At 43.7% G+C, this 12604-nt stretch overlaps 1 protein-coding gene across 12 annotated transcripts in view; it reads right to left on the bottom strand.

Moving 5' to 3' along the window:
* The window catches only part of LOC146206976 (transmembrane protein 230), a 103265-nt gene that overhangs the window by 55660 nt on the left and 35001 nt on the right, over positions 1-12604 (bottom strand). For 2 of the 12 annotated variants that reach the window (XM_084589745.1, XM_084589813.1), the window contains exon 4: positions 7803-7891. The exons of 8 other annotated variants lie outside the window; for them this stretch is intronic. In XM_084589745.1, coding sequence (XP_084445871.1) covers positions 7805-7891 — 87 coding nt within the window. In that variant the 3' untranslated portion in view covers positions 7803-7804. Of the gene's footprint in view, positions 1-7766; positions 7892-12604 lie in introns of all 12 variants that reach the window. 2 more of the 12 variants (XM_084589952.1, XM_084589881.1) reach the window with 2 other exon arrangements.

The raw sequence follows: 12604 nt of genomic DNA, 5'->3' as shown, positions 1-12604 counted from the left end.
GGATACTCATCAGATGTTGAATTATCGACTCCTTGTCATGTTTACTAAAAACTCGACCCCAAGATATTTATGGTGCTAAACCCTTCCAAGACGTCCCCCTCGGCAGACGTACACGGGTGATTAACACATGTTGACATTTACTATTCATCGGCATGGCCCACTTAACAAAACATAAGTTGCTGAGTACACTGTTAACATGTATAGTGATCATTTTGCACAGCATGATAAATGACACAGTCGTCCCATATAAACTAAATTTGTACTCAAAGACTTCCACATCATTTATATACATTAAAAAAAAAAAACAAATACCGAGACCAAAACAGACCCCTAGGAAGTCTGGACTCCCAAAAGAACATGAGTTGGTTTAACTCCTTTGAACATGGCATGCTGCACTCGGCCAGACGAATGATTTTTGAGCTGAACAAATATATTCACTATGGTATCCAAACCATTCATTTTATTTCTGAGCAAGTCAATGCATACCTGACATTGCTGCAAAAGGAAGTGGCGCACACACACACATTTTTATGACCTATGATCAAAGATACCTGCAGAAATTTTCCATAACAGCCACTCATGAAATGACTTATCGCAAAGGCTAAATCCCCAACAAAACAAACAAAAGAGGCAAAGACAACAACACACCAACTTAATCAGAATACTCGGCCAAAGCCGAGTAAAAAAATGTCAACCAAAGTGGCCATGACGATTGCATTGCAAAAGTGATGGGGCACTAAATGTAAAATTAAAAAGGAGTCATATATATCTGAGGCAATAATTAACAAGGCCCAACACTGATAGGATGAGGGATAAAAGAAAGAAATCGAAAATTTCAAAGGGACCGTTGATTGTGGCATGTACAACATTGGGCTTAAGTCAGGTGAAAAATATATTGATCTAGAGATGGATGAAATTTCTTCTTTCCAAAGGGCTACGATGGCGTGCTACAACTCAGATTGCTTATTGATTACAGGTGATGGCTGCATCAAGTATTTTGCGAATAAGCTGGTTTTCTATTTGCCGTTATACTTGTGTTTGTAAAGGTCGGAGGGCGGCAGCTGCAGTGTATAATTTCAGGACAGTGAATGGCCAAGTTACCAAATATTTTATTTCTCATTGTGAATATGCTTCTGCAGTCTTTTGCTGATACGAGTGGCCTGTCTCTCCGACGTATTCTTTGCGGCGAGAAAGAGATATAGCCCCGTCGGGGTGGCACAGTGGTTAGGGCGCTCGACTACTGTTTTTAAGGACGCGGGATCAAATCCCGGCCTCGGTGGCCACTGTTCGATGAAGGCGGAAAGCAAGGCGCCCGTGTGCTGTGCGATGTCAGTGCACATTAAAGAATCCCAGGTGGTCGAAATTTGCGGAGTCCTCCACTACGGCGTTTCTCATAGGCTGAGTCACTTTGGGACATTAAACCCCACAAACCAAACCAAACCAAGAGATATCAAATATACGACTCCCAATGGCGCATATGAAACAACCGGATTGAAATGCCTTACTGTACATTCATACATTCGTTAGGCTGGTTTGTCCATGCGTCGATAAAACCTAATAGACTGTGACGAGCACAAAGTATTAAAACTCGATCTCTGTAGAGCGGTTATCAGAATGTGGAACGTGATGAAAGTCAGAACTAAAGGCTAGTTTTTTTGCTTGATCTCTTGCATTCGGCGAAGTTCAATTTTTTCTTCACGTATCATTTAACATTTTCTCAAACAGGGTATGTTGCTGGACGAGTTGGTTATTCATTGTCAGAGAAAGAGCGCTATAGCAGACGACAGACCAGGAAGAGGAGGACACACACACATGCGCTCACTAACAACTCTATTTTGGAAAACCGCCGATCCGCGCCTTATATACATACACAAAGACTTAAAGTGCGCATGAGAATGGTTATCAGAGCTCACTTGCTCATCAGGCGTCGTGTATTCGATTCCGTTACCCTGCGGTAGGAAGTATATCGGTCAGACGGGCCGTTGCCTAAATAAAAGGCTATTAGAGCATCAAAATAATGCAAAAGGAAAAAAGTCTGGCAATTTGGTGGTCCACTGTCGAGACTGCAGTCCCTGCCGGCGCCTCTCCTCGATGTTCAAGGAAACAGAAATTTTGGCGAAGAGCAACAATGAACTTACCCGCGAAATCATTGAAGCCGCCGCTATCAACGAGCAAAAACATGAGTGCGTTAGCACTCCTTCACTTGCGTTGTCAGAGAAAGAATTTTTATTCCTTTCCGCCTAGATCTGTTTTGTGCATTCTTTTAGTCTTCGCCTATTTGGTTAGTTCCGCGTTCACCTGTCGTAATTGTTATTCGAGCAATTCTGTCTTATCCCCATCGTTTTATTGCCATAAGGTTTCATGCATCTGTGGTTGTTTCTTTAGCCCGTCCTGTTTTTTCAGTGTGCGTATGGGTTTGTTTTTGTTTTTTTTTGTTTTTTTTCAGTTTCCTTTTACTTGCTTTTTTGGTTTTGTCTGATTGTTTTCATTTAGCGAATTTTTAGGTGTTGTTCATGTTTTCCATCCTTTTTCCTATTCTAGCACCTTTACCTTCGCTGACTTTCACAGCCTTGCCTTTTAGACTGAGCTTATGCCCGCACTGTTGTTGTTTTTTGTTATTGATCTCATGCTTTCATTTTCGCTTTTAGCCATGTTATTTGTTGGCTCCCTTCATTTATTGCTTTATCTGGGCTTCATGTGCGCCCCAGTTCTGTTCTTTGCATCTGCCCCACCCCACACTTTCCATGTCAACGCGTTAATTTCTGCTCAATACCAGATGCCCTTCCTTGGATGCTTGAGCTCTGATAACCATTCTCATGCGCACTTTAAGTCTTTGTGTATGTATATAAGGCGCAGATCGGCGGTTTTCCAAAATAAAGTTGTTAGTGAGCGCATGTGTGTGTGTCCTCCTCTTCCTGGTCTGTCGTCTGCTATAGCGCTCTTTCTCTGACATTTTCTCGGCTTCTTAATGACTGGGAAAAAATATCTGGTCCAGCAACATATGCAGCAGATACATGATAATTTAAGTAGTATCAAGGCATGAGGAACTATAGCGAGGCAACCAGCAACGGACTACGTTACAACCGGTGATCATAGAACCCATTTGTTTTTTCGTCAGGAGTTATAATCTAGTGATGGAAGAAACAATGTTCTGTTTATGACATACTTTCACTCTGATAATTGCGTCTCTTTCGGTTGTATGAACGTCAGCATAGGCAAAAAATATATATTCTGTTCGACAAATTTAAGTGGCTGGAAACTGAAAACGGCAAGTTAACAGAGAGGTTCCCTCGTCCACACATAACTGCTTGGTGGATTTTTTTTATAGCTGTGATGTTCGTTTAGGATGTGGTATTTAGTCTCCCACATGAGTGTTTGGCGTGAGGTAGCAATCAGTGTGCACCTGTCCCCGGTCACAGAGATTACCAAAGTGATGGAACTGCGGACGCGCGACAGAGGCTCGTGGCTGCTCTATTGTTGCAGGCATCACCCACCGCTGCAGAGCGCTGGTTCCCACCAGTAGGAGGGTAGGAGGCAGGATAGACCGCCAGGCAACTGCTTTTCTAAGAGGACCCAGGGCCCTGAAGCCACCAGTGTAAACAAAGGCGACCAAGAAGACGAACATAGACTAGGGAAACATAGAAGCCATAGGAGAAGCAACAGGCATAAGCGCAAAAGCCAAATTAATTCAGACATAGGGTATATTAACATGCAAGGTGGCAGGAACAGGCTAAAATGGGAGGAAATAGAAGAGCAGTTAAGGCAAGAGAAGTTAATGGTTTATGGATTTATGGAGACGCATCTTGGAGACATGGAGCAACCACCCTGTAACCCTGATTATGCATGGAAATACTGCAAGAGAACAGAGGGCAGCAGAAAGGGAGGGAGAATTGGGGCATTCATCCATAAAAGTACAAATTGGCAAAGAGTCAAACAGGAATTCAGGAAACATTTATGGCTAAAAGGAAAACTGGCAGGGGAGCAAACACTTCTTGGCTTTGTATACCTGTGGACAGGAGCAACCGCCAAAGAGGAAAACAAAAAAATGGTAGAATGTATAGCAGGTGACATTATTGAGCTAGGAAAAGGATGCGAGATAATTATAATAGGGGACATGAATGCTCATATAGAAGATATGGATGGATACACAGACTCGACAGGTACCATGCTGCTGGATATGTGTGAAAGACACGACTTAGTTGTCTGTAACAGTACTGAGAAGTGTGACGGGGTCATAACGTGGGAGGTAGGGAGTCTGCATTCGACAATAGATTATGCGATAATGTCACACAGGATGTACGATAGGCTAAGGGTCATGAACATAGATGAACATGGTGCCAGGAGTCTAGGCAGTGATCATAAACGTATCAAGATGAGTTTTGGAATAAAAACTAATTCAGAAATGAAACATGATGACCAGCCAGATGGGATCTTTTACTCGGAGCAGCAAATAGAAACAGCAAGCACCCAAATTGAAGCAGTAATCTCTAAGGATAAGAAAGCAGAGTGGACATACACAAAGTTAATGGGACTGTTTGGGCTAGAGTTGGCTAAGGTGCGAGTCAGGAAAAAAAAAGGACAAGACGAAAACCAAACAGCTGGTGGGATGGGGAGGTGAAGAAGGCCATAGAGAAACGTCAGGAAGCCTGCAGGGAACACAGATATTCTAAGCATAGGGGAGACCCAGAAGCAGACGTTGAGAGAAAATGGGATAAATACATAAAATGTAGAAGGGAGGCATCCTACTTAATCAATGAGAAAATTAGAAGACAAGGGTCCCAGTGGCTGTCAGAAGTAAACAAAAGGGATAAAAATGCAGCTAAGAAATTCTGGCAACACCTGAATTCCCTTAGTAATAAGACTAGCCTAGAGCAGAGGTCTATTGTTACAGAACAAGGTATTCGGCTAGAAGGGGAAAAGGCAATAGAGCATATACGACTAACGATGTCAGAAAAGTTTAAAGAACAAAGAAATGTAGTAGGTGCCTTAGTAGAGGACGATAGACCGGTTAGTGCAATTGTTCCAATTGGACAAAGAGAGTGGGAAAGGGCTGAGAAGAGAGTACCAAGTAGCACATCAGCAGGCCCAGATGGTATTCCTATTAGGTTATTAAAGATGTTGGGCCCAAAGTCTAAGGAAACGTTAAGAGAGGTGGTGAGCAAAATGTTAATGGATGGCAAAGTTCCTGATGAATGGAGACTAAGTAGAATGAGCATGATATATAAGAGAAAAGGGGGCAAAGCTGACATAAGCAACTACCGTCCCATAACAGTAACATCAGTGGTCTACAGAGTGGTGATGCAGATTATAAAGGACAGACTGCAGGCATGGGTAGAGAGCAAGGGGGTGCTGGGAGAGCTGCAGAATGGCTTCCGGAAACAAAGGAGGTTAGAGGACAAGCTGTTCTCATTAACACAGTGTATCGAGGTAGCAGAAAAGGAACACAGACCCCTATGGCTAGCTTTTCTAGATATCAAAGGAGCCTATGACAGTGTACTTCAAGAAGACTTATGGTTTATTCTGGATGTGTTAGGTGTGGAAAGCGGAGTAACCAATCTTTTAAAAGATATTTATAAGGATAACCAGGTGCTAATAAAATGGGAAAAAAAGGTGTCGAAGCCTGTAGAGGTAAAGAAGGGGCTTAGACAAGGATGTCCCCTGTCACCTTTGTTGTTCATGCTGTACCTGCAAGGATTAGAGGCTAAACTAGAGGGGAGTGGACTCGGCTTCAACCTTTCCTTACTCAAGCAAGAATAATTTATCCGACAGTCATTACCAGGACTAATGTATGCAGATGATATAGTACTGATGGCTGACAACAGGATAGATTTGCAGGAGTTGATGGATATCTGCAGTACAGAAGGAGATAAGTTAGGTCTGCCGTTTAGCAAGGAAAAATCGGCAGTCATGATTTTTAATGATAATGAGGCCGGCGAACATAGGATACAGGAGGACATGCTGGAAGTAGTGGATAAGTACAATTATCTTGGAGTGTGGATAAATAATGGAGCTGAATATCTAACGGAGCATGAAAAATATTTGGCAGCTAAGGGAAGCAGAAACGCAGCCGTCATGAAAAACAGGGCACCTTAGAATTACAATAGGTGTGAAGTGGTGCAAGGGATTTGGAAAGGGGTGATGGTTCCTAGTCAATGCAGTCCTGTGTATGAGATCAGAGGTCTGAGCATAGTTGGAAATTAAGCAGCGCGGGGTGGGTAGGCTTGTTTTGGGAGCTCATGGGAATACGCCAAACCAGGGTGTGCAGGGTGACCTGGGATGGTCTTCTTTTGAGAGCAGGGAAGCTGGCAGCAAGATAGCGTTTGAGCAACGATTGAGAAAAATGGGAGAAAAGCAGTGGGCTAGGAAGTCTTCAGCTACCTCTACATGAGGAATGTTGACACAAGATGGAGAAGGCGGACAAGAAAATTGGCAAGCAAGGAATTATCAATTAAGAAAAAGGTTAAGGAAACAGAGAGGGGTCTGTGGAAAACAGGGATGGAGACTAAATCAGTGTTAGAAATGTACCGAACTTTCAAGCAGGAAATAGCCCAAGGAAACATTTTCGATAATTCTAGGGGCAGCTCATTGTTGTTCGAGGCTAGGACAGGAGTATTGCGGACTAAGACGTACCGAGTCAAGTACCAAAAGATAGACACGATGTGCGGTGTGTGTAGGGAGGATGAGGAAACGGGTGAGCACTTAATAATTTCCTGTAAATAGCTCTGCCCTATAGTTCAAGGCAATGGGGCAGATTTAGCCAAAGCATTGGGGTTTAAGGATAATGGAGGAAAAATAGACTTTAAAAGGGTAGAAATAACCAATGGAAGGTTAGCTGATTGGTGGCTGAAATCAAAGCAAGAATAGCTACAAATTATATTACTATTCACGGCTAGGCGGCCTATGATGCCGCCGCCCAATTCAAAGGGTTCAGCTTTATCCATTCATTCATCCTTGCCTTCCTAACATAGAGATCTTTCTAGCATGCAGCTTTGTGCAGTGTTCACAGTGTTGAATGTTACTTCTGTGGCATTCTTTATGCATTCTCATTTCGCAACGTGCACGTCATTCCCTGTGCTCATGTGCATATAGGCTATTGTGCGGAAGCAGGTGTACAGTGGCTGACTAGTAAGCGATGAGGCGCCAATGGGTCGTTTGAGCTGCAGGTGCTCTGCAGGTGCTCAGAAGAAACGCTTGGTTAAGCTGGAGTTGGCACTGAGCATTTAACCCGTCAGCGACGGCTTTCTTCTTTTCTTTAGTTTTTTATAAAGAACCTTCAGCGATTGTTCCTGCGGCATACGTTGGCCCCTTAAGCACGTGTGTGGAAAATAAAACGTAGCGGAAAGCAGAGGTTCGGAATGCAGTGACGTCAATGCTGTTCGTATGTTTGCTTGGGACCTCTCCTTTCCCAAGTTTTTGATTAATATCCTTTCTCCAGTCTTTGATTAGCTGACGGAAACTTTATTTTCCTTTCCCTAATCGTCGATTGGTGAGAAGTGTTGCCTTATTGCTTATTGGTTGCCGTCCCCGCCAAGGGTGGAGACAGAGGGCTAAAAAGTAAGCGCTCTGGGTTAAACCAGGGCTGATTTCGTCTGATCAACGGGTCAGTCATGTAAATAATTTTCTCCTTGCTTGTTTCTTCTTGTTTTATATGTGTAAATAAATAGTTAACCTTCTTTTCCTGCCGCTGAGTAATGTGAATGTTTGCGAGTCCGAACCATCAACCCATCAAGACACCCCGATTTCATCATCATCAAGTGTTTCCTCACGTCGCCACATATGAAGGGGAAACTCAACTTGGCCACCTTCAAGGAAGATCCTGCCGCAGCCGCACACAGTCCAGGTGGCAAGGCCATTCCAGACCCGCGACATCGAAGTCCTGCTGGTGGCTGGCCTGAAAGTTGAATACGACTTCGTCGGCAACACGACGCATCAGAAGCAAATTCTTCGAATTCCGGCGTTGAGGCCAAGATAAGTGATGCAAGAAGTCAAGCGTAATTATTTGACATCACCTTTAGGTAAGCAGGTTCATCACATTTCGTTTGATTTTATAGGTACAACGTTACATATAAGCTCACCTCTATGGCGCTGTGATACATATCTGACACTGCATTCTTTCATGCTTCAACAAGTGCAGGGTTGTAAGCAGTCGCCTTGACCAAGCCAGGAAGTTTTATTTTTGGGGCCATTTCACTGACTACTTAGCAATAATTATACTTTTTAGTAACTTTCGTGTGTTCCTTCTTAATGACTAGGCCGGCCCGCAAGATTTAAAATTTGCAAGTGGCTAAGCGCTGCTGAGTCGCCGTGTTAGCTTCGAAAGTGTTCAGTGGCATAAGGTTGCACAGCGAATAAACAGGTCACACTATACTGGTTCGGAGATCAGCACAGGTATCTAATTTTGCTACAATCATGACAGTACAACATGCGGGCAATGTTGGATAGCAATAATCTATTCTGTAGCGCGAAGGGGTGGCAGTGCGGTCGCACACTTTTGCCCCACCCTGATCCTAACAAAACAGTCAGGCCATCAATATGACCAGTGGCCTGCCTTCTTTGGCTTCGTTATGACCTCCTATAGTTATGGGTAGTTTGAAGGTCAAAACATGACACGGGAACATCGTCACATTTGCGTTTTTGTACATTGTGGTGTTTATTTTACGTTCCAAAAGACGAAACTCATCCATGTTTGAAGAAAACAGCCGAAAAGTGGATTTCTGAACATGCTCTTTTTACACTAAAACTTTTGCAGTAAAAAGAATGCTAATTCGACTGTGCACTAGCTTGCTTTTCATAGCACGCGCTGCGCTTGCACTTCTAAAATATCTAGCTTCTTTAAATGGCTACAATTCATCCTCAGCAAGCGCATGCTTGAAACCCACGGCAAACACTACCCATTAAAACTATCACATATTCCCTGACCATGTCTGGATTGTCGACAGTGCTAGTGCAAATGGATGTCTTAATTTTTGTCTGCGCACTTTTTTTTTTTTGCTTTTCTTGGTGCCATTTACTTTTTATCTTGGTGATTGCTTTGCTTCTGTATTGTTTCTATAAGACTCTTTTCAGGTTATCACGGCCAGTAACCCTGCTTCCTGGATCAGCAGTCACAGCCTCTGCATTCGGATGATATTTCTTTAAAGTCTAAGTGTTCTCCATTTTAACGCTGGTCCCTGCCCCTGAAGTGAGGAGCGCACATAGCATCAGCTAACGTACTCGGGCTGACAAAGACAAGTCTTCTCATTGAACTGTTGGTTAATGGACTGAGGCTTTCCTTTCATCCCGATCAGTTTGGCTGTTCGGTAATCAAAATTTGCTGATCCTTGTGGCTACGCAGTATTATGAATTTACTACCTGTGCGGTAATTAATAAAAATGCCTGAAAATTTGAAGGAAATCATTTCTTGCACAGGAAAAATAAAGGAATCCGGGCTAATGATTTTCCATACCTGGATATCTGGGAAGAGAAGCATTCCAACCCAATCACATTGATATTGCATAATGTTTCTTGTGTTATTTCTATTCTGACACTCATCCACTGATGTCCACTCGCTCGCACTCACATCTATTCACACTTGCAACCACTCACTCGCACTCACGTCCACTCTCACTGGCATCCACTCATTGGCACTCACGTCCATGTCCTGCTCTCATCCACTCACTAACTCACACTCAAGTCCACTCCCGCTCGCAACCACTCACACTCACACTCACGTCCACTACCGCCCGCATCCACTCACTCGCACTCACACTCACGTCCATTCCCTCTCGCGTCCGATCACTCCCACTCACACTCATCGCCGCTCCAATTTGTGGCCACTCGCTCACACTCATGGCCGCTCCCATTTGCGGCCACTCACTCGCACTCACACTCATGGCAGCTCATATTCATGGCCACTCACTCACGCTCACACTCACAACCACTCTCATACGCGTCCACTCCCTCACTATCACGGCGTGAGTGTGAGTGAGGTGATACGAGTGCACTCATGAGTGAGTGCGCCGACCTATGCTACAGGACTCCGATAAATGGCTCAACGTCGGCATCGTAGCATCAGCCACAGTCCAACAGCGCTCAGCACAGTTCGAAGAAATGGAGTCAGCTTTATTAATGTGGTTCGGGAATGTGCGCGCAAATGGTGCTGTCATGAGCGAAGGAAGCCTTCAAGAGAAGGCTCGCTGCCTCGGCAACATTATGGGTACGGTACTGTTCCTTCTCCTCTGTCTTGATAGGTTTTGCTGCGATGACTTACGGAATGTTTTGTTCAGTAAAACAGTGTGATGCTTACTGAGAAAAAATATTCTACGCTCTGTCTAGGCGTGACTGACTTCAGCTACTCAAAGGGATGGCTGACAAGGTTTAAGGACAGACATGGCATTTCGACTCAACGAATTCTTGAAGAAGAGGGTAGCATTGACAGCTCGGCTGTTTCCTCGTCTCAGGAGAATCTCAAGCAGCTACTTAGCGGCTATCAAATTTTTTGTCAAATTTTGAGTCCAGTGCACACTGTTATGTACAAAAGCAGTCATTAATTACAATTTTTTTTCTCAATAAAATCTTTTTCGTTTTTATTCATGACTCGTTATTATTACTCGCTTTATGAACAGTTTTGGTCAGAAACCAAAGTGTCCATATTAACGAGGCACGACTGTAGACATTTTTTACCATGGGTGGCTGCCATTTTGTTCAGCTGGCCCCATCTAGCAGCTAAGTTGAGAACAACCGCCATTCTGGTATGAGCGGTCGCATCCGCAGAACAGCAAACAAGTAGCGCACATCGACATTTTGGAGCTTTCGCATGCAAATTTTTTCGTTTTGAAAGTACTTGGCTGAAAGAAAAAAGCTTTTCAGCAGCAGTCAAGCCATTCGGTCAGAAATTGCCAAAATTTATGCACCTGATCGGGTCGGCCGAGGGCTACAAGCCTGATTACAATGCGTGTCCAACTTTTATGCGGCACAGACAGACACACAGTGGCGCAAGCAAGACAGGGCTGCTTTCTATCTACTTTTTTTCTTGAAAGATCATCTGCTTGTTGTCCAACGGCTACCGTTGTTGCATGGGTATTCATTTTTATCCTTCTCTACAAACACAGTGTTCGGAACTCGCAAGAAAGGGTGACAAAGCGAAACATTTTCAGTTAGTGCTTGATATTCAAGGGCCGCTCATCTCTGCCTGATTACAAGAGTTGAAACTGTAACATCGCACAGCGACACGCACACACACCACCACTGTTGGTTAATCATCTGTTTCTGGTTGTTATTATCTTGTTAATTCGAACAAAGAGCAAAGAAAAAGATTTTGCTAGTCGCGGCACTTGTTATCAGCTAAGCTGCGGCCAGCGGAAATGAAGCGATCAGGGAGGGGAAGGAAAGAAATGGGCAAAAAGAAGGAAGGACAGGGGTCGGGTATGTAAAAAGGCATAGAAAATATAAAAAGACTATAAAGATAGCGCATCTCTTGCATCAGTTGAGCAGCTTGGACCCCTTAGGCTTTTCAAGACTCTTTGTGGGCAAAAGACTGCGTAGCGCCTGCACTTTTTTCGTAGAATGCCCTGCCACCCACGCTGCTATTGCCCCGTCCGCACATACCAGAGAAGAGTGGCGCTGTGAGCTCCGGTTCAAGGCTATTTTCCTCCTCACCGTGAAAACGACCTATAAGATCCCCTTCTTGATGTCTCAAAAAATTCTCAGAATCCTTCTTGTCAACTATGCCAACAAAGTGACAGACAGGATCCGAGAAGCAAGCTCCTAATATGCACAAATTGTCCACCAAGATTTTGAGACTGAATTTTCCAGCCGCGATCGTACTTATATTATGTAGTGCAATGTGCAACTTTGAAGGACAATTTTTTTTTTATTGTTTGCAGCTCTTCTCAATTATGCATTGCTGTTTATTGCTATTTCCTTGAATAAAAGTTGTAGCTTATTTATGTATTAAACCAACTATGTCTGTCATACATGTGCGTCAGTCACGAGACTACATAGACATCTGCTGTCTTTCAACCGACTGATATGTCTAAAACAAAGCTAAATATAACAGCCCACTCCACTAGACAACACAAAATTTAACTATGCGTAAATGTTTCTTAATTACTTTTAATTTGAGACATTCCATTAATTTTCGTCGGTGCCTCTTCTGCACTAAACGAAAACGGCAACGGTTGACAAACGGCAGACTCTCCACTCCTCAACAGCTTGACATAAATTTGCGCTACACCTGCTTACACACCTTTCAAAAGGCACACTGCAAAGCCTGGTTTGTTTTTGTGAAAACTTTAGGGCAAAAAGTGTTGGGTTCAGCATAACCAAAGCTTCATTCGACCATGCATACGTATGCATTGAGGACAGCACGTGCGATATCTGTATTTTATTCCTCATACACGATAAACCTTAGATGCTGATTACGAAGTCTTTATATAAACCATAAGGGGTGAAATTCAGGACCCACCGGCTGCCATGCGTGCGTTTCCCTTGGCAGGAGATGGAAACAGATGCCATCGGTAAGGCCATGAGAAGCACGCTCTCCCTTGAGACCGGCCGTTATGCGCAAGTAGCAGTGGCAGCGAGACAAAATTTTCACTTTCATTCCAAGAGGTTTTGCGCTGAC

Source organism: Amblyomma maculatum, chromosome 1, assembly GCF_055883805.1.
Source record: "Amblyomma maculatum isolate TAMU_Amacu chromosome 1, ASM5588380v1, whole genome shotgun sequence".
NCBI lineage: Eukaryota > Metazoa > Arthropoda > Arachnida > Ixodida > Ixodidae > Amblyomma > Amblyomma maculatum.
The sequence above is the reverse complement of the archived record's forward strand: the minus strand, read 5'-3'. Positions and strand labels throughout refer to the sequence as shown.